Source organism: Bombus affinis, chromosome 12, assembly GCF_024516045.1.
Source record: "Bombus affinis isolate iyBomAffi1 chromosome 12, iyBomAffi1.2, whole genome shotgun sequence".
NCBI classification, from domain to species: domain Eukaryota; kingdom Metazoa; phylum Arthropoda; class Insecta; order Hymenoptera; family Apidae; genus Bombus; species Bombus affinis.
This window is the reverse complement of record NC_066355.1, coordinates 7102175-7129045: the sequence shown is the minus strand read 5'-3', so window position 1 is coordinate 7129045 and position 26871 is coordinate 7102175. Positions and strand designations below refer to the sequence as shown.

Sequence of the window (26871 nt, the reverse complement as noted above, 5' to 3'; positions counted from 1 at the left end):
AATTGGTTCCTTTGACCAATATGATCATGATAATCGTGTTTCATTATAGCGCTAATAGAATTTCAAATTGTTTCGTATAAGACACATAATATATATTCATAAGAGGTTTCTTCAAGTATTCGCATACTTTCCTAGGCAATTCCGTAGCAAATGTAGATCGATCATAAGGTTTCTTGCCTCTAAGTTTTACGATGGAACGGTATTCGTTCAAAGCCAGCTATCGAAGATCGTTTGCAGTTAGTGGCTTTAGCCGTTCGATACAATTTGCGCCGGATTAAATTCCATGATTTAACAGAGAATTAACCAAGTAGTTGGCCGAACTCCCGTCGTCTCGAAGAAGTACTCATCTTGTGCACTGGTAATAGACCAGTTTAACTTTAATTGAGAAATTTAAAAAAGGATAAGAAAATAAGTGGAAGAATGGACCAAGTTAATAGGAAGTTTTGGGAAAATTCGTCATTCTGAGAAAATAATCGCGGAACTCACTAGCACTGTTTTCAACGGTGAACGAGATTCAATTTCAATTTCATTCGTTTCCTCTTCCAGACGAGCAGCAGGATTGTTTCGGTTTAATGTATTCCAATGGATTTACGAAATCTTAGAAGACTCGAGAGCTCCTGCAACTCGCAGACGATGATGTATAATTAAAACGGACTCCCCATTATGTAAGAAACTCGTTACGCCCGTCGTTCTATGAAAATTAATTACCGTTTTGAAGTTGTTAAGACGATTACCAGGCAACTTACACAATCGTTTACACCGGTCTCGAATAGTTGCCTCGTCGTTTCTATTGTCCCGAATTTCGCGTGATATGATTGAAGTTGCTTCGAAATCCTTGCATCATGCAACTTGTTGTTCCGAAACCTATGAATCCAGAAAATAGGGAAATCGATTCTTTCGATGTTGTTGGAATTTAAGAATCTAAAAAATGAAAAAACCAATTATTCTTTCTGTCAACACGATACTTAAATAACTTTGATGGGAAAATAACATTCTGTAGCTGGTTATTCGCTGGAGAGGATTTACGTGGGTCATCGTTAAAGCTTTACTTTGACTTCTCGGATTTCTGACACAATATCTGAAATGTATGAATGTCCCAATCATTTATTTACCTCCACTCTGACCCGGCTCGTTGAACAGAGTACAGTTAAAGATTCTTAAGAATATAGAGAGAACCAAGAATTGAATAATAAAAAGTGAGGAATAATGTGATCTAGAAATGCAAAAATGTAGAGAAGTTAATAGCAAGGGAACGAACATTTTAGGGATTTGGAACTTGGGAAAGTAGAATAATTGGTTCTTTCTATCGGTATTACTTGATAATGAATATTTCAGGGATTCAGAAGCCAAATTGAAAATCTCATCTCATCATACTATAGGAGCTCACTACAGAACATTTAATCTAAATTAAACTGCAGCACTGAAGCAATTTAAGGTCTTCGATTATCCAATTAATTATAAAGCCGCGAGATTAGTCGCTTCTCGAATATAGTTTCAAAAATATCAATAGAATTATCGTATTAACAAAGTCAAGATTAAGAGGAAAAAATCAGTGATCAAAAATTATATTCTTGTAGCTCTGCTGTTGTCGACATATTTCCACGAGAACAGAATAATATTGTACTCCGATTTCAATGAATTCTCACCATATAAGAGCTCCGGAATCTTCGTTTTATGTTCTTTCGGCAACTTCATCGTACCCGAGGGTCTCCCAATTCGAGCGTTCTGCGAACATGAGTATCCAAGCGCACGACTCTGCAAGGAGTTGCGAATGTATCTTCACCGTCTGCGTAACGCGTTCTGTATGTTACGAGAACACCGTTGGAGTTGGAGATCTTTACATTGTGGTTTCAATGCGTTTACTAAAAATGGACGATTTTTAACCGACAAATAGTGAGAAATGCAGAAGCTGTGCGTATGTATAGAAATTCGATAAGAATTCACGATATATTACGAATTTATTACTACCAAGTATAGAAATTAACTTGGTGCTGCTTTCAGATGAATTTAGTATTTATTTATCAGCTTTTAGATGAATGCCTAATTCATTGACATTATAAGAGTTTGTTTTTTTCTATTATTGAAATCTTAAGAAATTGTTTCTTGTTTCTTAATTCACTGGAATCATAGGAGGATACATGAGAGAAGTTTCTTCATCTAGTAGCTATTAATTATACAAACTAATTAATTCGTCAAATTGACAAACTGGTATTTAATATTTAAACACCTATTACTATTTTATTCCTTTCCCTTTAAGCAGATGTTTTATAAAACTTTTTTCGCATGTAAATTCTACGAAATCCATCTAAGTGTAGAACACAATCTAGCTAAGGTAGGCGTCTACGTTTATCCATCAAAGGAGAGATATATCAGAGGAATTCCAGGGCCTGTAATCCTCCGAAGTGAAGGTGCTCGATCTCAATCTTCGAGCAATTCCTCATTCCGTAATGCACGTGACGGATATACAGCTTCCTAGCTAGACGTTGCAATGAGCAGCTTCTTATTAGCCAAAGAAACTTCTCTACGTTATATTGTCTTAGAAATTATAGACCGCGTTCAACGCTTTCGAGATGATTTACATACGGCTTCTTGACTGTTACTGCCATTCCAATGTTAAGTTAGGTTCCCGCTTAGTTAGACGGTTACTGAAATTCACGTTCTTCTTACCGGCAAACAGCCTTTAATGTGTTTCACTATTCTGACGTGTAGTCTTGCCTCTACTCTAAGCTTACGTGCACGCAGGCAAACCGTGATAGCGATTCTCCGCTCTAAACTCGTTTAAAACTGTGCAGCTGTTCAAACAAAAAACGTGCGCTGCTGTCCGAAAGCATCTGAACACTTGGCTATTCTTTGCAGGGTGTAATTTAATTACTGAAATAAAAATTATACATTGGCCAATGAATCACACAGAAACTGATCAATTGATCGAACTTGATGAAATCGTAAATGGAAACGCAGAGGAAAATGAAAATTACAAATATTATTTTGAAAAGTTCATCCTAGAATTCACCATCATTTATACTATCTTTGTAACAAATAAACTCATGAAAATAAACCCTACATTTGTTGAGATGTTGAATGTTAATTGCATTCTTGACTAATAAAATTAGGAGAAATTAGTATGTAAAATGATGTTGATCATGGAGTTTGGCTTCTGAGAGGCTCAAATAATAACTACGTTCTGCATTTGTTATTTTATATTTTCTACTTGTTAGTTGCTCATTAATTCATATATTTCACGTTCACGCATTGTTATAAAATATACGTAAAATATCCGGGTGCTTACAAACGGTAGTGTAGCCGAATGTGACAAACAAATCTAGAAAGAATTCGGTCCGATTCGTGACACTGAATCTTTCGAGCTTTACAATAAATAAAAATCTCCGTTCTATTCGCACACTTTAATTTTTAAGTTTGAATTTACACAAAGCACCCAACGCGCAACACAGAACTACTGACACGTCCTTCTCGGAAACACATCGCAGTCCTAAAGCAAAGGCCCGCTGGTTACAAACTACACGCCGAGGATTGAATATTTTTGGGAAGCTTTGACAATGTCAGTCGACTCAGTACAAACAAGGCAAGTTGGTCAAAGGTTGGGCGAGCAAGTATTTGTATCTGTTTCTCGGAAGGTGGGAAAACTGTCTGAACAATTTCCTGTTTCTGCGCTTACCAACCGGATTCTGCGAGCTCCTAATTAGAAGAAACTATCTTGCCGAACCAGTGCCTTCCCTCCGTCTTTAAATGTTCCCCATCCGATCTTTATTCGCCACCTTTCCTCTAATCGTTCCCTCGTATATTTGCCTTTCCCCTAATCGTATTACTTCAACTATACGCCACTCTTGATATCATTCGCCGTCTATATACGTTCACCTTGGTACGTAGCAACAATCCATTCTCTGCTTTTCGCCAATTTATCTCAACTGCCTCGCTACGACGAGGGCAAGAGAATCGTACCGACACATAGACTCGTTCAATTTTCTATTTCTTACTCACGAGGATACGGCCGCGTTTAAAGCACATGGCGTGGAAACGCAGTCGCCTTTCTTGCTTCCGCCACTTTTCCCCTCTTCTCCTACTTTCTATCCGACGGTTCTCCGTCGTCTTTCCGCTTGATGGCCGCTCTGGCCTGTGTGGTAATGTAATTGGAAAGCTTGGCCAGTCAAGCCCCGGTGTCGAGCACACAGCGGTTTGCCGTTCTGTTTTTCCCTGTAGCAGCGTGAGCCGCGTTTGGTTACACGGCGAATTCCTGATGTCCGCGAATTCCTGATGTCCGCGAATTCCTGATACGCGTTCCACTGCATACCTCGAAACGTTCGCTGTTACTCTACTTATCTAGCTCGTTTTGTTTCAATTTTATTAAGGATGCCGGCAGAATGTTCTTTGAGAATGTAGTCAAATTGTATTAAATGAATGAAATTGTTGGATTTATTTAAAAAGTGTGGCGAACGCCACAACATGTCGAAACATATATGCGGTTATACTACTAGTTTTCACACTTTTGCTTCCACGTGGTCATTATAATTTTTGCTACAATTTTGTAACTTTTCAAATGGATATTACGGTAACATATATCACATACTGTGTTATATTAAGATATTCGTTCGTATGGTACTTTCATTTTACGTTTATATCACTAGCGTCTATATTTTTACTCGTGCAGATCCCCACGGCGATTTTCTCCTACGCTCTTACATTTTTCAATAAATATCAAGGCAGTATGTAGTGCTCAGGATATAACACTGTGCTATGAAGGTTCTAAACGCGTTAGAGAAGTCTGTATACTCCATAATGTGTCGTTAAAATGTTTTCTAGTTTACCACTTTAATTTTATACTACTGGTTTCTACAGTTTCATTCGCGTGTGTTCTCGCCACGCTTTTAGCTCCAACTTTTTAATTTTTTTAAAGAAGTGTCTCGGTAATATTTTGTATTGTATATAGTATATATATGTAGCAAAGAAGAAAATAACACCGTGCTATAAAAGTACTTAGCTACTTTTAATCATCGTCCGTTTTCCAAGAATAACAAAATTTTCCACCGGAAAGTTTCGTCGTGTATTTAAATTGCAAGACGAAGGCTGCTCGTCGTGGCAATAAAAGCTAAGTTAAAAAACGCTACGCTGAAGGAATATTCGTAGTATAAGAATGCTACGAATTTTCTGTTCGACTTCAGGCAGTACCATAAATGAACGTGTATCCATAACATTCCGTTCGTTCTGAAATTTAATTTCATAGTTCCAGAACTTATATTGTTTGTGCTCTCGTATCGAATAACTAGTTTGCTGGCCGAGTTTTCGCGACTCAAAAGTTTCATTTTTATCGCCCTGTGCTCGGCCTATCTTCTCAAATTCTTTTCTCTTTTCTCTCGTTGTTAGCCAAATTTACGTTGCTTCCTTCCAATTTCCTTCAATATCCTTTTCCCTCCGTTTCTTTGTCCTTCAGCTCATGCCCCTTTTATGCTCTCTTTCTCTTTCATTTCGCAGACCAAGAAAATTTTACCTTCTGCATACAGTATATTTTTTCATGCCACTTTCCCTCGTTCCGGAATTCTTCACATTATCTTATTTATCTCTTCCTTCATCACCCAGTCATTTATCTTCTGTATCTTCCGTAATTCACCTTAATAGCTACCATTATTCGTCAGAATTTAAAACGTTATATTTATCCTTTATTTTATTTCGGATCGTATACGCAGGATTTATCAGATTTTCTTCCTCCTTCAATAAACGTTTGATGAAAGGTATCGATAAAGAAAGAATGGAACGAAATTATGGGAGACAAAGCACGGGATAATCGCGCATCTCATCGTATAGTCGATAGAAAATTTCACGGAATTAATCGGGAATGCGTTCGATTTGGACGGACGATCTAAATTGCCATGTTATTGTAATAACGTTACAAATCGTTGGAATCGCGTTCGCATGACAAAGATTAATTTTATCCTCAGAGATATGAAATAGCAGAGATTTAAAAGGGGATTCGCACTATGGCGAAATTTATCGGTTCGGCAGACTGCGAATCTATTTAATTTAGTCATCTGTAACTTTACATTGAAGTACGTTATTCCCTTTCGTTTTGTGCAGCTTTACATTATTTTAAAATACATATGTCGAATATTCGCACGATGACATTTTCAACGAAGAACGATGGACGAATCAAAGGTAATCAATGGACGAGGCAAAGAATGTCACTCGTCAAACATATGATATTTCATCGACGAGGCGACATGGAGAAGTCTGGCTGGCACAAATTTAATGGAATATTGAGAATAAATCAGCGCTCGCGTAACTTATTGCTCGCCACGACGAATGTATCATTACGGACAGATTTATCATACATGCATAGAACCGAAATTTGCAACACTTTCTGTCCATTTCCACTAATTCTCAATTGAAAACCATCAAAATGCCCATTGTGAGGGCAACGTTCCATTTAGGAAATTCTATGTCACAAAAAGGAAAATACCCGTACACTTATCGTAGAAAACTTTTATATATTGCGTGTGTCGTCAGATATATTTTGAAATTTCCTTAGCATTGTATTAAAAAATTAGTATACATTAGGTTGTCCGGAAAGTGCCTTTCTTTCGCAAACGTGTTTTTTATAACAGTGTACCTTCGTACAAACGTGAAACCAAGTCTGTGAAATGTCACGGTGTTTATGTCAACAGAACAAAATGGATTGTACGTAATTCGACAAAATAATATAAAACGAAAAACGAAAGAAACTTTTCGGGCAATCTAATAACACGAATAATAGTGTTAAAGGTATAATTGATACTAAAGATGGACTGAATAAATATCGTGATTTATAATATAATTTATAATTGACTTGTTAAATGCTTTGATGATTGTTGTAAAATGTACATCTGTGATAAATATCTTCTAACTTCTATATACATTTTCTGATTCGTTTCAACGCTCGCCAATATCATCGTGGTATTGGTTTCTCGTTGCGATTCTAAAGAAATTTCAGAACATTTTCTACAGGACGCATAATATATTCGTAACACATTCCTGTAAGTTCCTGGATATCTTTAGGTTAATTTAAGTAAAAATCGAAGACGTTAGTTTGTCTGCAGGCATAAGCCATCCATTGAAAAAACTGAAGCGAAACGAGCGCGCAGAATTAGACGAAGTAAGAAGGGTCGAAAGAAAACGAGAAACTGCTGAGAAACATTGCTATGTTTCTCAAGGTAAATGCACTTATTTGAAAGCTCGTGATATTGCGAGCTGCTCTTAGTGTGTTCCAAGGATACGATGTTCATGCTGAGAAGCAAGCTTAACCCCATGTAAAGAATCTGTGTCTGTGTCTTGAGAACGTGGCAAGCTTATTTGTCGCGACTCGTCTCGTCTACAATTTTCCTTCGCTATTTCCTTTCCCATTTCGCGTCGACTCTGTGTATCGGATGATCCAACGAAGCTTGGCTGTATCCTTCGCCGCGGCTCCCTCCATTTTGAACGGTATTAATACACTGATTGGAATTGCTGGTCTTTCCATCCGCGAAGATGGGAGCTTGGATTAACCTTACCTTCTTCCATTTCAAAAACTGTGAATTATATTGTGAATCAGTGCTCTGCTAGTTTTTATAAAATAGTTATGATATACTGTCTTTATAATTACAGTGTATTTAATTCTAGCATTTACGTACTAATTAAATAGGTCCGATATATATTCGTGTGATATGGTGGGACTTGCGTGCAAAATTGCCTAGAAAAATTTGATAATACGAAATGGAGACGTATGAAGTCTAAGGGAAAAACGCTTCGTTGCGAAATAAGGATACGTGTCAATTGAAAAATTAGTTACGTTTTTCCAACTGTGAGAAGATTTCGTGGCAGAGAATAGAGTTGTTAATTAATCATGAAACTAAAAAGATGATACGTTTCAAGGTTAACACACAATTCTCAAAATCTCGACCCACACCACTGTGGTCTTCGATTCACCATTTAGTCTTCTAACATGAAAAGCAAGAAAGATTCTAAGTGGAGGGCTCTGTATAATTGATCGTCTTAACATATTCTTCGAACGACAATTCATCACTACAGACATCTGGTGTAACCATAATCTAGCATTCTCATTTTAAATATGAAATTCTGTGACTACAAAGTCTACTGCAAATTAAATGGTTCTTATTTTGTAAATGTGTATAGGTTTCCACGCTTTGCCGGCTAGAGTAGATATTAAATTCGATGCAAAGTCAAAAAGCATTCCCCGCGATACTACAGGAACGTTTACTTCCAGCATCTTCACCTTCCTGCACGAAGCTGTTCCATTTGTTTGTCGAAGAGTTTAGCTCCCTTTGGTGGGCGTGCCAGTGCACACATTGTGCCAGCATTTCCACTGAAGTATGCTTCTGCGCATAAAAGTAGCTGGAATGACTGCTTTTCTTTCCCCTCTTTCTTTTCTCTTTACCTTCTTTTTTTTATAATCCTTTTTATTTTATGGTCTCCTTCTTACGATTATTTCGGAGCGTGGTGCTTGTGAAATTTAAAGGTGCATTCGTGGCCTCGTTGTCTCGTTTTTCCACGCCTCGATCAGAGCTGTCGAGAAATCTACTCCGAAACTCGAGATAGTTGTCTTTAAATTGCAACACGGGGATCGACCCGTTCCTCGGTAATGATCCCGTTGTGGCGTCATTATCCGGAGAAACGCGTTTCGCGTGTTATTCGCGAATTATCGATACGTGACTGTCATCGCCGACTGTGTTTTAACCGTTGAGAATTCGCGGCCAGCACGGTTCATCGATGAAAGGTCGCGACAGATGTGCGATAATAAAATACAAATTCTATCGAAATTTCTAGATGATTTAATATTGTGGACGATTAATATCGCGAGCAATTCTATTATTTTCGATCAGATACCTGACATCTATAGAATTTTCGCTTAAAATTTCGAAATTTCCGGATTGTCTGAAATTGTGATAAATTATGGCCCTGTGTTATCAAAAAGATGCTTGGGAATGCTACAATTTCACTGTTTTATGAAACTCATATCTGCTTTTGTTCGGCGCGAAATTAAATTCTTCATAACTTGAGAAATGAGACTCGGACAATATTTTTGTGCATAAAATTTCTTCATTATCTTGATGCGTAAAATCATATAGAAATATCGCCCGTTTTTATTAACATATTGTATGGTTTCTTACGAGTGCAATAGAAAAAAATGACTCCGAACCTTTACGTAATAACGTACATCATTTAACGTCATTTTTTCCATTTACTATTTGAAATCTTTAAAGAAGGAAGAAGCTCAGTCTCTTTCAGAATATTTCCCCTTTCACAGATATTTTCCAATTTTGTCACTAATTACTCACCTCCTATTTAGTGAATTTTTAATTTAGCTGAAATTCCTATCAAAGGAGAGTAACAGATAGAGCCGTGCTTCGACCAATGATTCATGAGTCTTTCAAATATTAAATTCAGCCGATCGAGTGAATCGGTTTAACGAACGATACCGAACTGTACATAACGTGGCACGTTGCTATTTGACGTTAACAAACAAATACGCAAATGGCAGCGAAATGATAAAGTCAAAATCAAGCAGAACGAAATACACCGTGTGTTCGACCTGTCGACTTACATTCCGTCTTCAGAATGTAGAGACGATGATTTCTTCTTACTTTCAAGATTTTCAAACGAGTTATTCGCACTGTCTCGTTATGTATGAATTGCGTTTGATAGAATTTGATTGATTGACGATGGAAGTTCGAAAAACGATAGACACGTACAGCGTCTGGAAAAATTCATTCCATCAGGATTCGCGATGGTGATGCCCCTTGAGAGTTAATAAACGCTTGTGCGAGAAGTTACCATTGAGATATTTACGAGGCAACCATATTTTCGCGGTGAAACATGATTCGTTGGATTCTACTTTACTCGATCGATCTGTAAGAAAGTTGCTTTTTCCTAATACGATATTTAAAAATATTGGTAAGAATTATTCTTTAGAGTTTTAGAATTACTCTTCCTTGGTTTGTAATTGCGTGCAAAGTTATAAAAAATTGTAAAAAATTAAGTAGATGACCTAGAAAAATAATAGAAAGATAATACTTACCTTTGAGACAACTAAAAAGGCGCGCTCGTGAAGTCGGCGACAAAACCAAGACGGACGCGTTTTGGATTATCGTCGTGTTTACGAGGATTTTAAAACGAGGCTGCCTAATAGGTTTACCCTGACGAGGTCGCCGTAAAGCTTCGTGAAACACGGTTAAACCCGCGGGATCCTTTCAACGCGAAATCGTCATAAGGACTCTTTACGTTAGCCATCACGAGAAAGCTCCGGCTAGTACGAAAATATTATCCAGCCTTCTTGTCACATAAACGACCGAGACATAATCTCGAAGAAGAGAAACATATCGATCCAACAGTGCATCTGCTTCGTGGAATTTTCAAACTCGTAATTCAAGTATTAAAATCCAACGGGACGTTCGGCGTTTGGTATCAAATTCCGAATCTTCCATGAATTTGAAAAGTTTGGTACGAAGATCTTGCAATGAAAAGCAGAGAAGTTTCCGAAAACTTAAAACAGTGTACACACGTTGAAGTAGAATATCAAAGAAGCGGTTTAACGGACGTTGTCAGAGGAGCTAAAATTTATCTAAATGACGATAAAACGTGGAAGCTGGTTGTTAGCGTTGTGAAAGGAACCGAACGTGTAATCGTTAGAATCTTCTGTATCGTAAAACTCCAACGAAGACGATGGAAGATATCGTCAACTGTAAATGCTCTTGGATCCTCTTGAATGTGGACACGTCGAACTACGGAGTATTTGTCGCGAGAGCTCCCAAAGAATGGGAAACTTATCCTAGGGGAACGACGCGACGGGTCGCGTTCGAAATTCACGGCTGAAGTTGAAAGTTCGAAGTCTCGAGGTGGTGAAAATTTCGCCAACGTGTTACTCGAATACGCTATGAGAGTTCTCTATCAGTGATAGCAACATCTTTGTAGTGTTAGAGCACATGTAGATGATGTAGGTGCATTTGCAGCTTGTGGAGATTACGACTACTCGTTGATCGTGGGTTTATGAGTCATTCGTTGGTAGGTTTTATTTTCTATGGGACGATACGGAACGTGTGCAAGTGATCTATCGATTTTCGTAGCGAGGAATATTAGTATTTAACTCGGATAAAAGTAATATTTTCTTGGAATATTCTTCTTCCAATTTTTAGTATTCATTTTCTCATCTAATGCAAATCTTGTTAGCGAGAGTTTGAAATTTCGGATAAAGGAAGATTTGCTTTGTCATTTGTATAATCGTAGCTATCGTTCGTTGATGAATTTCGTTTCTTGTACAATAAAACTATACGAAACGATATGCATGGAAATGATCTTGATTCTAATGCATTGATTTTAATAATAAAGAACACTCGCGCTTCAAACACTGAATGTGCCATTTTCTTCTAGTGTGTTCTTCTTTTAAAAGCCGTCTTTCTTTACAAGCTACGCATTCCTCTCAACTTGTAGCATTTATCACCGTCACCGAGATTTTTAGATATTAAAGTGAAAGAGTATTTTCTGTCATTCGTGAACGTGCGAACGAGGATGCAATATCGTCGACTTTTTCTGGTCGGATAGCAACGCGATCAATGAGAAATCACGCGCGCAGCGTCAAGGGAAACCGTAACGAGTTGAGAGAAAATAAAATCGGGACAACTGGTTCGACGGGAGAAAGGTTTATGTACACATGGAAAGAGAATGGCCGACTTGGAGCAAGAAAAGCAAGCGAACGTTCCACGTGTGCGAAAAGCTTTCAAAGGATCCGACGCTTATCCGTGAATCCAGCTGGAAGCCATAGAGGGATGCAATTGAAATTGAAGGTCCTGTGCAGTCTTCGAAGGTTTCGATACAAACGCACGTGAAACTTTTACATTCGAATCAAGGACGCTCTGACTAAGGGAATGCGGATCATATGGGCTGGCAGCTAAGGAAATGCGGATTTTATCGATACCGACTAATCCGCATTCCTTAGTTGCGAAACCATTCAAATGTACATAAAATACGTAAAGACGAAGATACGTAAAGATTCGTAATACGTCGAGTATACTCGTCGAGCATTTGCTAGCGTTTGATCTCCCGCATTCTACCCGAAATTTCTTCTTTTGTCTTGTCACATATTACTTTCGATACGATCGGCTGACGAATTCTTCGAAGAAAAGATCGCAAATGATCCGATTCTGAGTTGGACGAAACACTGTAGTTTAAAGAATAGCGAAAAATAGTAGATTGTAGATAATATTTAATATAGATGTCATGAAAGCTGTCTTGAACAAATAATAACAAGTGTTAAAAATGATGGATAATAATAGATAATAATGGAAGATAATGAATAAATGGCTGTTGAAATATCTTTATAATTTCAGCGAATGTATGCTTACATCAAGTGTTTTGCAGTTTCAATGTACATCTTCACGTTCGTTCCGAATTTTATAAATATATTCATGACAGTCGTGTCTCACTATAACGCTAATAAAATTTCAGTATGTTTCTTATAACTAAATGGCGAACTTTTATGGGAAGTTCAAAGCCAGAAAAATGCACAGAATGCGGGTAATATGGAAAAATCTATAAAATATGGAAAACGTAGCTGCCGTTTATAATATTTCACTGGTAAGTAAAAATTGTCTATCTCGGTTTCACATTTTTGATTCTTTCATGAAAATTTGCATAAATATCTGTCTACTTATAACGCATGACGTATTGACAACAGATTTTTATAGATAGCCGAATACTTCTGCCAAGCATTGTACTTTCCAACTATTACCACGCTATCGTTTTATTATTAATGCTGACGCATATTTTCGAAAATCGAACGATGCCAGTAAAAAAGTAGACACACGTGACTTATCGTTCCTCCTTTTCGTTCTCCCCGATTTCCTTTTTACGCGGAGTAAGCAAGAGAGAGGTGAATGCGCGAATTCTTATAAATAGTCGTGGAAGCCCGATTTATTTTTCTCCTCCGAACACGACAAAGCACCGTGGCCTCTCCTTACTTATTTTTCAACCAAGCCACCCTTTATCTACCCGTCTTGACGTTTCTATTCTCGATGCATCCTTCGTCCCATCCCGGAACGTCTGCTTATTGAAAGGTTCTCGTACCGATTGCATGACATCCTTCCGCTTCGTCGCGCGTCATATTTCTTTCCTACATGCAACTGTAAGACACGCTTGACCGTTCGCCGCTTCTCCTGGAAAATTGCTCGTTTCTATAAAATCGTTTGTCTGGATGCAACGAACCGAGCTTCGATAGGCGGGCCATGGCTGGAACGTGACTGAAATTTTTGTGAAAGTTTCTTCGAGAAGATTGACCTCTTTTTCTGTCCTGAAATTGATCTTCAAATTGAATGGAAGATGAAACTGAGGTGGTGTCTGCATCAAAATTGACATGGAGAAAGATCTGCCAGAATTTCAAAAGGATATTTCGTTAATTTGGAAACCTGGAATCGACATTTCAATCTTTTTCATTACGTTTCCTTGGAATTACGGGAATTTCAAGATACCGATCGGTGTATACGTATGTCGAAGTTGTACGTGAAACGTTAAATGCATTTTCGTCGGTACCGTGTTCTGCGGATTGATTGCTGATTGCTCGAGTAAAGATTACACTGTATTTTCCTGATATATAACCAAATATATAAAGCAAGTTTTCAGCCCCTTACGCTATAATAATCCAATAATTTTTCCTCCTAAGAACGACACCTCCAAATAGAAATACCCTTGGAAGAATTTCGAGAAGGTTTCGAAAATCCAAGATCGTCTTTCACCCAATTTAATATCGCTCAGAATCGTGTCAGTTGTTACGTGCGTTTAAAGAACTTTTTCGTCGGAAAAATTCGATTCGAACGTTTCTCGAATTTCGCGAAGCGTAGCCGATACCCGTGTCCTCTCGGTAAAATTGTTGGGAAAGCTTAATCGTCGAATTGAATCGTTCTTCGGAACTTTATTTCGACCAAAAACTGACTTTCTGAGTCGTCGATTCCATCCGGATGGATTGATCCAATTTTTAAGTTATCTCGCGATTGCGTGCGATAGACGAGGAACTTTCATTGGCAGTCAGCCTCGGGGCGGAAGTAGAAGATTATTGATCGAAGTTGAGCGAAGAAATGTGCTCCAGAGGGGCTGGTTCATCGGCTGATTGCACGCATGTACAAAGTATTGCGCGAAGGAAAGGGGCAAAAAGGCAAACGAAGCTCGCGATAAAATAAAGCTTAAGTAGTATTTAGCGCGACATCCTGCGTTTATTCAATAATCGCTGGTCTCTTGATACTTCGTACTTAAAACAATTATGGGAGGAGCGACACCCTAAAGCTTTACTGAGTCTGAGAAAATTATTTGCACGTTGATAATTTAATCGTATTCTAAATTGAGTGCATTGTAAACAAGCCGTAAGAACGATAAAGGGGTGCGAAAGGGCAAGTCAGGGGTTGAATCAGCGATACAACCAGACACTTTAATCTCTCTTGCATATCATTTTGACGGACGATAAAAAAGCACTACGTGTATATTTGAAATTATTATTTTATCGTTCTTTGCTTCGCTCGAAAGTGAGGAAAATTAAGAACTTGGACTTGCACGATAGAATTATCAGCGGAGTCTGTGGATGTTGCATTTTTCAGGAGAAGAAAAATAATCATTTTATTTATCTCTGTGGAGCGTGAAAGAATTTCGCCGTTTCAAAGGTTGCGTTCAACGGTTTTGTTAAACGTGTCCTAAATGCGACTGCATTCTGCTACTTCCGGTTTTCTTCACTCGAAAGAATCGTCCGATGCGCATGGTAAAAAGGACGCAGTTTCTTTCTATAGCGTCCTCCGTATCTCGGGATGCCCGTGTACCGTTCGTTATTGTTCAGCCGTTCCATTTCTGCTGATCTCGGCCCCGAATATATATGTATATACACTCTTATTCCGTCTCTCTCCACTGCATCGCATTTTTCTCAATTATTTTCTCCTCGTTTTCAAAACGTTTTGCGAACGTTCGAGAACGTATTGTAAAACAAACGTCGTTGAGTTTTTCGCCCAGGAATCAACATTTTTATTTGATAAAAATAAAATGATCAATTACTCTTTTTTCCCTGGAACAGATATAGTGATTTACAAATATATTGTATATATACAGTTATTGTAGAAAACTGTTATCAATATATTGTACGTGTTGTTTAAAGAATTTTGAGATTTTATTAGCACCGTAGACAAGGCTGTTCCAACTATTAGGTTGTCCTGAAAGTTTCTTTCGTTCTATGAGGAAATAATAAAACGCACAACGTTTATTGTTTTATATTATTTTGTCGAATTACGTACGATCCATTTTGTTTTATTGAGATAAACAAAAATGTGACATTTCACAAATTTGGTTTCGCGTTTGTATGAAGGTGCACTGTTGCAAAAAACACGTTTGCGAAAGAAGGACACTTTCCGGACAACCTAATATATTGGTCAAATTTGACAGTAATCTGATTATGTGTATAGAAGTTACGAAACATTTACTGCAATCCTGTATTTGGAAAAAGATTGATATACGCCAGGAATAGTTCAATTAAATAAATAGAAAGTCGTACTAATTATTTCGGTTCGTTAACGTAATGGATAATTAATTGTTTAAATATTTTTGTGATCTCTGGAAAATGTATGTTTGCACTAAATATCTCGTGGTTACGAAATTTTAAAATTCTTCGTATAACACTTATAACAATATATATCTATAATAGGTTTCTACAAATGTTCGAGTATATTCGTGAGCATTTGTAGATTCTGCAGAAGCGTCGATAGATTTTCTAGAACAAATTGTTCAGCAAAAGAGGAAGAGAAAAATGTGGAAAGGCGAAGCGCGATAGGAGTCACTGGCAAAGACAAAAGTCGATTGGCTTTCGGAGCTAGATTCCAATACCATGAATGGACTTTTAAGCAGGCGTGCGTCACTCTCTCCTATATATCTTCTCCTCTCTTATCAGCCGAGCTCTTCCTTCCTTCCAATCTTTTGCCTCTTGTCTTGGGGATTCTTTGAACCGACCTCGCTCTGATTTCACGCGAAATTCGCCAGAATAACAGAAAAAATGCTAATTGTTGCAAAGGAAGCCTTTCGTTCGAAGGTTCATTGTTGAGCTTCCTGGAAATTTGTAGTGCCGGGTATTTTAGCAATAAGCAAAACTTATTTGTTAACGCCAAATGTGTTTTTTCAAACGTTCATAAAATTCGTAAAACTTTATCAATTCATTAACTTTCTAAAAGACTTGCATCTTCGCGCCTAACAAATTATCTTTATTCATCTTCATATTAAAAATCCAACAATTGAAAGTACAAAGTTTAAGAGTTGCTTAAAGCATAAAGATTCAGGAAGTCTAAATAGTTCAAAATGCCCGCGTAATTGTCAACATCAGCTAAATATTCGGCATTTTCCTTCACTATGAAATGCATCCGTCCAAACCAAATAAATATTCAACTCTTAAAACCGGTTCAGAAGACTTAAAATATTCTCGTGCGTATCGTACACTTTAAAATGTTTTATTCCAAAGATTCCACCTTTCAAAACAGTTTTCTAAACAATACTCGTATTTTTCGGAAATTTAATGACTCTCTGTCAGACAGTCTGTAACAACGTCTTTACGGCCGACAGCTAGGGAAAGGGTATGCTGGTTAGTAAAAATAGAAAGTGAAGACTCTCGACAAAGGATGGAGGTTTTTTGCAAGGTGTGTAGCTGAATTTTTCAAGGAGCAAAGCAAAGGACGATATTCCGTCGAGTGGTTCTTCAGGGACGTGGAAAAATGTTCTCACATGAATTGTATCCTTTGTGAAGTGCCATTAATTTCCCACCCTGGTCATCTCCCTTGGTAACTTTCAGTTCTATAGCCTGCCTCATTTAACCGGCAGTTCTCGATTCAACGAGCCTGGCCTGATTTCGTTTATCCGAGATAACCGAGGTCCCCGAATGTAAGTGGAAATTGAGTTCGCCTGAGTCATTTCACGTAATACTTAAGGCCTTATTTCGATGTCGTTTTCCTCGTCTACATTTAGATTCCGTCCCTTCAGGGTTCCATATTAATTATTCGGCTGAGCTTGTTTAGGGGCCGTACAAAGGCCCGTAGAGACGAATTTAATATAGGTTTTGTGATTTATTGTTCTCGTAATTGATTAGGGTTCAGGATATACGGCTTCCTTTACAACATACTCTTGGGTTTCATGAACAGTGATGAACATTACAAAGGAGTTGGAAGTCTTTAGCTTGTTAATCGAGGATGAGAAGTTGCCAATCTCTTGGATATAATAGTTCCTTTATTGAGAAACATTACAAACGAACTGGAAGTCTTTAATTTGTTAATTGAGGAAGAGAAATTGACAGTCTCTTGGGCGTAATAATTTCTTTAATTGAGAATTATCTATAGATTTGATCCTTATTAAAAGTAGATTAAACCAACTACAAATGTATTTTGCAAGAATTAAAATCGGCATAAATAAAACTCGTTGTTCTCTATTGAATTTTAATTTCGTGATCGTAGAAACCTTTGCCTATGTTATAACTCGATTACCAGGTGCAATATATTTAGGAATAGTAATCGATGTAATACATTGAAACGTAGATAAAAGAAAATGATGACTACGAACGTGACTTTTTAAAATTTATCTGAAGGATTATGCGTGAAAATATGTGAGTCATCTATTCTTTGAAATATTCAATAGGTATATATGTTATGCAAATACCTGTATAATGAAGTTAAAAAATTTATAAACAAGCGACGTCGATGAATACTGAATCGCACTCGTTCGACTCCGTTTATCTATTATCGATAAGCATTCGACTGACAATCGCTTCACTGTAAGACAATATTCCTCGAATTGGTTCGACTAACAATAGGAAGTTTTCCAAGTGATATATACTAGTGAGTTTTCCAGATGATATATAATATAAGGATTGACGTCAAGGAAGTTTGACACTTCGCTCATTAAATGTTCCATCTGCAACTCGTATTTTGAGCACTGCATTTCGAACCAAGCGTTATGACAGTTTTGGCACTTGTTGCTCGGAATTGGGGGCATTAATTTCGCTGAATCTCGATTGGAATCGATTTGTCTTCGAGTTACTGCGGCGCCGATTTAGAAAGATCGAACAAATACCTGCCAACGCTGCTTTCAATCAAATTCGGTCTGGTCTCGTGTAATTTATCGAAAATTCAATTACATCTTGCGCAAATTTAATAATCAAAATATTTCATTTACAAACTACTAAGCCAATAATTTCCAACTCTTTTTATTTCATTATGTACTTTGTTGTCATATTTTCTCTACTACTTGGTTTCTATAAATTTTTTATATTCTATAAATATTTCTATAAATGTTTTTGTAAAATGTTTCTATAAATATTTTTTTTACTACTTGGTATCTATAAATTTGTGCGCCCCTAAGCTTCACATAAATAAGACATATAGAATACATAATGTAGAAATACATAGAACATAAGTCTATGAAACATACAGGAAAATACATATAAACGTATAAATATATATAGAATATAAATGTGTAAGTAGAGAGAAATGCCTACAGAGTACAGTACTATTTTATTGTAACTTATACATTAATAAAATTCTTCCAGCAAAAATATTCTCAAAATTCCTAAAAGTAATAGTTGCACCACAGATGTTTACTTTCAGAAATTTTTTATCTCAACGTAATAAAATTCCACTTCAGCAAAAAGTTTCTAACCGCCACTGCATTTTGTTAACCCTTTAACAGTACAATAATATATCAAGAAATTCAGAACGAACAATTTAAGAAATAATTATATACAAACCTTCTTATCCTCAAAATTCCTTGTATTTCTAGTATCGAGCATAAGAAATAAATCCCTTCGACATTTTATAGTAAAAAATTATCAATAATTATCTTACATATAACAACATTTAAGATATCAAATTTATAATACTTCATTTGACGATTTACTCGAGTCTCTTTCGTGCCACACACTGAGAGAACCAAAGTACTGCATATTCAAAGCGATGTAGACGATCACTTCTCGTAATATAATTTGTAATCGTTATAATTATCTACAAAGGTAAAAATTTATTACGGTGAATTATTAATACTACCAGAAATTTAATCACACGACGCATTAATCTTCATTTGGAATGTCTGAAAAGTTGCACCAAAACTGGTTAATTATTAAAAAGCAATCAGAGTAAGCCAAAAATCAATATCGTATTCATACCCACTGACCAAACCATTTCTGCTTTAGAATTTACAGCATCATACAGTATCGTCCTACGGTATATTCTGTAACACATCCAGGCATCGACCTATGGCAAATATCGAGAGACCCTGAAATCCACGTGACAGTTGATAATTAGAGAAACGTATATAGCCACGGTCTCTCGAAGCAGAAAAAATTTCGAAAATATCAGAGGCATGGGCGGTCTGCTGGAATACTGATACCGATGTATCGATCCTAATCTCCTTACGAATATGTTGCGCACTGACACGAGCAGATGATTTACGAGACCGGTGCGTTGTGGCAGCCGAGCCAGAGTTTCTATTGTACGCGAACAAACGCTTTCCAACCCGTCTACCGATGCCCAGTCTCGTGATATTCAGATAGTTGTTGCTCAACACATCGGCGAACAACGTTGCGATTACGTTCACGGGTGCGCCGATCGTTTTGCTTCTCCGTATAATGGATCACGGACGAGAAGAAAAAAAAAAAAGAAGAAAGAAAACATGCACATCCTGAAAATTAAATTCTGTTTCCAGAGAAAATATCTTCCATCGATGCGGTACAATACGGCTCCCCTAGACTTTTTTCTTTCCACATACTTGACAAATTCTACTTATCGACGATTGAATTCGTCGCTTTTCCGCGTTCTTCTTCAACGCGTACATATACGGTAAGGCAATGTTGTTTCAATTATCTGAACTTTGATGTGTCATAACCACAAAAACAACTTCGTGTAGATTAACTAACGTTGTTGTGTATTATAAGACGCTGTTAGTTTTTAATACACTAACGAAAGAGTAAGAAAACATCGTGTGCTTTAGATACAGCAAGAGAAAATATCGGAAACGAGGAAATGATTTGAATATGGCAGAAAACTACGATCGTCGATGACTGTCGATATAAGTAGGTGATATATTTCACTCTATGCATCGCGTTACCGATATCGAGTTTGAATGTAGATCGCATGAAAATTGTCGGTAATCAAATTTGACAGATAACAAGGTACATTACTTATCTCGCCTCGAGTATCCTTCTCAATAAAACAACCACGTCTTACTGCAATTTATTTTTCAGTCTATTCGGTTAATCAAACAAGACCAAATGGTTAGGAGGCTTTCATCGATCGATAAGCAGGTTGAACAACAATTGTGAACGTGTTCCGCGGCGGTTCAAGGCGGAACCAAATTGAATGGAAATTAGAGAGCGGTAGCCTCGTTTCGTTACGTAAATGCTCGAATAGAGGAACAAAGGAGGATGGAAAAAGTGTCGACTTTATCAAACCAAGGAAGCTGTCTTCTGCAACTTTGACAGAAGCGGAAGAAGCTTTATTTAGAAACACGCTCGGTAAGCGACACCGAACGCTCTTCAGGGATTCGAAAAATGGGACAACGTATTAAATCAATCGTCCCTCCTATTTTACCACTCGCATCAGCTTTGTTTCTCTTTCCACCTTCTCGTGATTTAGGATTTCTGTGCGCGAACGCCTTTGAATAGAAAACTCGCACTCCGGTTTGCTTCCGTATCGGACACAATCGCCATTTTTATTACTTTAGAAAATTATTACACGTGATAAATTATTAATAGTTTATTAAACATCACGATAAAGAACAACGTTGAATATAAAGACCATGGACAAGGATCATCCGATATTTGTAATTACCGAGCCACGCATATTTATCGAACCAGTTTTCGGTACATTCGCGCTCGAAGAACAACAAAACTGCATCGATACGAGAGAATTTTAGTCGATATGGACTACGATAGTTTCGTTCAATTAACTTTCTACGCGTAGGTTTTGATATGTACATTTCCTGCTAGGAGAAGATTAGAAAAATTGTTTCAAAAATGTAGCACGAGAAAATGTGCTCCTTTCTTCATCCTATTAAGATAAGCTTTCTCCTACGTACGAGTTAACGCGCGTACTTTCATTAACATTTAATTAGCTGCGTGATTCTTTTAATATGGAAAGTTTCACGAGGGGAAAAAGCGAGAATGGAAGAAGGTTGGGACGACAAATTTTTATTCGTTCTCGTTTATACGAGGTATAAGAGAGATACACAAGGGAAGGCAAAGAAAGGATCCTCGCTCTTTTCTAGCGCAAAGGGTCCTTCATAAAGTACGCTGCTTTTCCTTTTATTTACCTCTTATTCTTTGTTCTCTGCGTCGGCAAAACTCATAACTTCGAGAACTATACATTCAAGCATACGTGTCTTCTAGTAGGAGGAAGGAATTCCCCGAGCACATGTTACGGGCTTACACGAAACATCAGAGAAATGAGCGATCGCTACTAACAACAGCGACATTATGAGTAAATTTTTGCAACTCGCCAGACTTTCAGTACACGTACAGAGTTATCGTCGTCTCATTCCTGAATCAACAAGTAAATATAACTCATAAAACTGCTACATCAATCAACGTGAATAAACAATAAACAAAATTAATCAACTCACTTTATGCAAAGTACATGTAGTAAATTCCAAACCAATTTAGAATCTTCGTTACACTGCTAACAAACTTGTCGTAAGCAAACTTTCCACAGAAATTAATATATTTATCATAAAATTCATGCAGAAAGTCAATTGAACCGAATTGAAATTAGCAAAACTTTGAACCGCTGTAACTTCGAAGATAGTAACTTCCGATCAACGAATGAGCGATTAGCGGAAGCGTGGAAGCTTCACCTTTAAAATGCTTCCTCATTTATCACGATACAACTTCCGGTTCCGGAGATATCGCCGTGTAAAGACGATGGTAACTTTCAGCCGTTTATTGTCTCTGTCCTTGTCGCCTGCTTGCGCTTTTCTCTCGCGACTCGTCACTGACCTATCACAAGCTCGCATCAAACGCGCTGGTCAGCGATAGACACTGACTGGACGGTTTTTTATACTGTCCCTGGAAAAGATATAGGACGATCGCAAGGTCGTCCGACGTCCTTGCATTATCTTAAGGGACATAAGGACACTATGAACGCTTATATCTCGAAAACCTTTTGAGATATCGGGATGAAACAAAAACGGGATTAAAAAGCACGCGTTTCTCCATCTACTGAGTAGATTTCGGTGACAAAAGTTGACTTCCTGTGGGCAATTTTTATGGTCAAAGTTGAAGTCTTTCCGTGACTATGAGAATTTGTATTAATTTACTGTTATCAGTTAACCCGTGCGTTGATAATCAAATGGTTCTAGTTGTTCGGCAAACGTATAAATGAGTTGGAACACTAATATTTAGAAGTTTTGCATGAATTTGGAGTATCAGTAAAAATATCCGAAGACTGGGGATTGGGAAAGGTATAGTAAGTAAACAAATTTTTGGATAGAAATGTAGGAATAGGAAATATGAAATGGGATAGAAATGTGGAAGTGTAGAAATATAGAACTAATGTAAAGAATCTGAAGAATGTAAATCGTTTCCGGTTACCAGGTTGCTCGCACTAGATTTATCAAACCGCACGATAACTGAAATGCATTTAATCTCATCGTTTCACATTTACAGTATCAGCAACAATAAACGCATGAATCGCGTGGGCCGTTTTTATCGAAAGCACCGTGGCTACAGAACTGTAGGTCGTATTTTATGTCGGCCTCTCTGTTGGTTATGTGTTAATGATTGCTTTTAAACATTCAAGATAAACACGTTGCGCCAATCTCGCGAATATACACATATAACTGTCTGAATGTTTTATTTAGCGTATTCGGTTAGAAACCACGTCCATGGAACGTACATGTTCCATTAAAGCTGGTATTTTCGCAATGGTGCTCTTCCCCGTATTTTTTTCCCCCCGCTGTTCTTTATTTTCTTTTTCCCGTCGAATGGGATACGAAGAAAAACAGACACGCGTGCAATTTTTTGCACTTTTATACAACGCGGAAGGCGAATAGCGGATATAACGAAATTGAGGGAAAGTTTTCAAGTTTGTAACGAGACGCGTGTTATTTAGTATCGACAGTTTCAGTGTTTGCGCGTGTGGCAAATTGGAAATGAGCGTTCAACGTATTTCGCGCTTGTCATCGATAAAGGCGGCAGAATTTTCATGTCCATGGAATACCATTGAAAACTACGATAGCTGCTTCTACGCGGAGTTTGCCTGGTAGTTGCCGAGAATTTCTGCAGCCGAGGGTCCACCACTGCAGTAATTTTCATTATGTCGCCTGTTATTACTGTAGTTTCGCGTCGCAGCAAACTGATATTACAATTTCAAGCCGTCGAGATCCTTCTCTGTTTTTGTTAGACATATTTTCTCCTATAAGAGACGTCGTAATTAGACTCTTCCATCAAATGCAACGAAATGATGCTCCGGCAAAACTGGAATGACATTCCGTTAATGACTTTACGTTCGTTTTGAATATTATTCGAGAAACAGGCTAATGCACACGGAGGCAGCTAGCAGATGATTAGCTAGGTGGAACGTAGCGAAAGAGAACAGATTCCGTCTCGGTAATAAAAGGAAGAATCAATTCCTCGCGCATCTACCTAGGAAACAAATGGAAATTTTACCTACGATCGCAGACTTTGGACAACTACATGGAAAATTGTAAAGAATGTACGTTATAATAATCCTAAAGCGAAGAAGATATTCTTGTTAGCATATCCTTTTACTTCCATGTACATTTTTATAGTTTACCGAATGTTAATATTAGAAAATATTTTATGACTGGGACGAGAATGTTACATATCGTTATTGTGCAAGTAATTGAATAAATTGTTTGAAAATTTTCTTCCGCCTGTAATTAAAAAAATGACACTTTGATATAATGGATCTTCGTTTCAGTTCCATTTCTTCAGTCGTTCTGATAAATGCACCTATGAACTTGCAATACGCTAACTGTTCTCAGTCTTCCTAACAATTAATTAAAGAACAAAATGAGTATTTCATGTCGCCAGCACCTTCTCCATTCATAAATTCTTCTTAAAACTTTCCCATTCGTCACCCTTGTTTTGGTCCTGAAAATTTTACGCAACTCTAATCCATCGGTATAAATCCGTACATAAAATAAATACAAATACAAATAAAACATTAATCGATAATAAATGAAAGAAGTTGGATTTTAAATAATTCATTGTTACATTTATAATTCGATCACTAATTGCCGCTTATTAGGACAAAATTAAATTTTTATATATTGATATTTAATATTTATTTTTATTTATTTACATTGACGAGACAAATGTGCTTGTTTATTCTTGTAAATATTTCACATGACACAGCATCTACAGCATCTGTTTTTTCAAAGTTAAACGATATTTCCAGTTTACAATCGTCATTCTGCAATAGATAAGTATTATACTATACGTATGTATAGGTATGTACATTTCATTAATTTTTGCCTGTCGGTTTCGAAATAAGATTGATTTATACAAATTTCTCGTTCACACTTTAATTCAATCTCGATGTGTACAGGCAATAGATATCTATTGTTAGAAGCGTGTTTAAGACCACTTTAGAAATGTGCTACTTTCGAGCTAAAATCCATATAAACGATTTCTTCAAAAGCTGGTGTTTTATACTTAATGTCGATTAATAACTCGATAAATTTTCCTTGATTCTTTAACGGTAGACAGTTGACATTTTGCGTAGCGATTGTAAAAAATGTCCGTGTGCCATAATTTAAAAAACTCTAACGTAGAGGGTGAGACAAATTCTTATTCGTTCGTTTCTTATTATATATATCGTAAGAACACGAATCTCCATAAACGCGTACAGTCTACTTATGATAATGAATCTATCCTTCAAATAACACAGCTTGAATAAAACATAATACGTATGGTACGATATCGATGACACGTGACAATGAACTTGTTCGGGCCGACCCTTAGGATTCTCATTCACGTGGTGATCGATCGAACGACATCACGACGACACATCGACGTATACCCCTTTAACAGATAATTCTGTTTATTGCAGATAAACTCGGGATGGTCGTTGGGGCCTGAGCTTTGCGACATGTGGACCAGCAGCGACGTCCTCTGCTGCACTGCTTCGATATTGCATCTGGTGGCTATCGCGGTCGACAGATATTGGGCAGTCACCGATCTCAATTATATACAGGTTAATTAACACTGTCGCGGTCTGCAGGTAGTTCGTGAGACTAGAACGGTAACGAATGACGAACTTACGTCACGATCGCGTGGACCCCGGAGGGATGACAGTATCGAGAAGGAGATTAGGATATGCTGGGACGTGGAAACGCTCGTGTATATTGATCGTAGAATGCGACTCGATAATCGAGCTCGGTGTCCTGCTTCCCTTTGTACGGCCAGAGATCATTAAAACGGAGGACGTAATTAGTAGGATTATTGCATGTACGCTCATAGAATGTTTGGTCCGTTTTTACACGAAAACATTGCATTGTTTCGTGCGCCGTATCGTGAAATAACGCGTAATGTTTTCTATAGTAAAATTGCCGGAGAAATTGGAAATTTGAGTCGTTGCACCCGGATAACGTCCAGTTAAATGTGGAACCGCGATTTTCAAACAATTAAGAATTTTTCATATTTGATCAAAGCCAACTGACCAATTTTTCCTTACATTGTCTGTTAGATTGAATATAATTTTTTAACGTACCGCAGAATCTTTTTTAATTAGTCCGTCTGTAATAATCTTAATTTCAATCGTTTTGGTAACGTACAGTTTGAATTTTAATTAGTTTACCCGTGCCGTAAGATAATAATCGTCGGTATAGCGCGCGATAAAACAACCGTACGTAGCTTATCCACGCGTTATTATCCGAGGGTTAAATTTCTACATGGAAATTCTGTTTGAGAATCGACGAGTATATCGAAATTTCCTACTCGTATCTAGTAATCAATCCACCGTCCTATCCCTAACAGTCAATAGCTAATCGAATCTGAATCCCACGATATCCCATCGCATGTTGGAGATAGTTGCTGCTATGGAATCCGAGATTTATGATCGCTTAATACTGTTGCAATCGAGTAAGCTGATTATCTCGAACCAATGAGGTGGAAACGGTTCATGCCACTTTGAAAACGGTTTTACTATTTTAATCCTGCAAATATCATCGATATGCAGCCGTCTTTGGCCTCGATCTGAATATTAATTTCGAACGGGTCATTATAAAAATATTTTGAAGAGAAAAGGGAATTCTCGTGTTACGAGGATTCGTCAATTCTAGAGTGTGATAGCCGGTGAAAGAATTTCTTTACTTTCAGGCAAGGAATCCACGGCGGATCGGTATGTTGATCGTCACCGTCTGGTTGGTGTCCTTAGGAATCTCGTTGGCACCTCAGTTTGGCTGGAAGGATCCTGATTATTTGGTCCGTATAGCGGATGGGACGTGTCTCGTGTCGCAGGACCCTGCATACCAGGTACCTGCTCCTTGATAAATCAGAATCTTCCTCGAGTTATTTCGAAATTACATCTCTAAACCTTTATTAATCCGTTATAAGTCGAATCTGGTGACAGCGGTCTGCAAATTAATTTTCTTTCCTCGCGTATAAGGTTCGATTGTCTTTGTACTGAATTCAGAAATAAAAATCGCACACGAAACATACGACACGTGTATCTTTGTTGATTTTCTGACGTTTATGTCATTTGCTAGGTAAACAGGAGTATAATACGAAATGCTGGAAGAAGGACTATTTGCCAGATAGTCGAAGAATTTGATAGATACGATGTTTATTTAGAAAACAAATGAAAAGTTTATTTTGTAGGGAGC

General features: G+C 37.5%; 1 protein-coding gene across 9 annotated transcripts in view; it reads left to right on the top strand.

The window, feature by feature from the left end:
• The window catches only part of LOC126922577 (5-hydroxytryptamine receptor-like), a 157449-nt gene that overhangs the window by 126976 nt on the left and 3602 nt on the right, over positions 1-26871 (top strand). For all 9 annotated transcript variants that reach the window (XM_050735314.1, XM_050735310.1, XM_050735312.1 and 6 more), the window contains 2 exons: positions 25098-25241; positions 26366-26521. In XM_050735314.1, coding sequence (XP_050591271.1) covers positions 25098-25241; positions 26366-26521 — 300 coding nt within the window. The remainder of the gene's footprint in view (positions 1-25097; positions 25242-26365; positions 26522-26871) is intronic.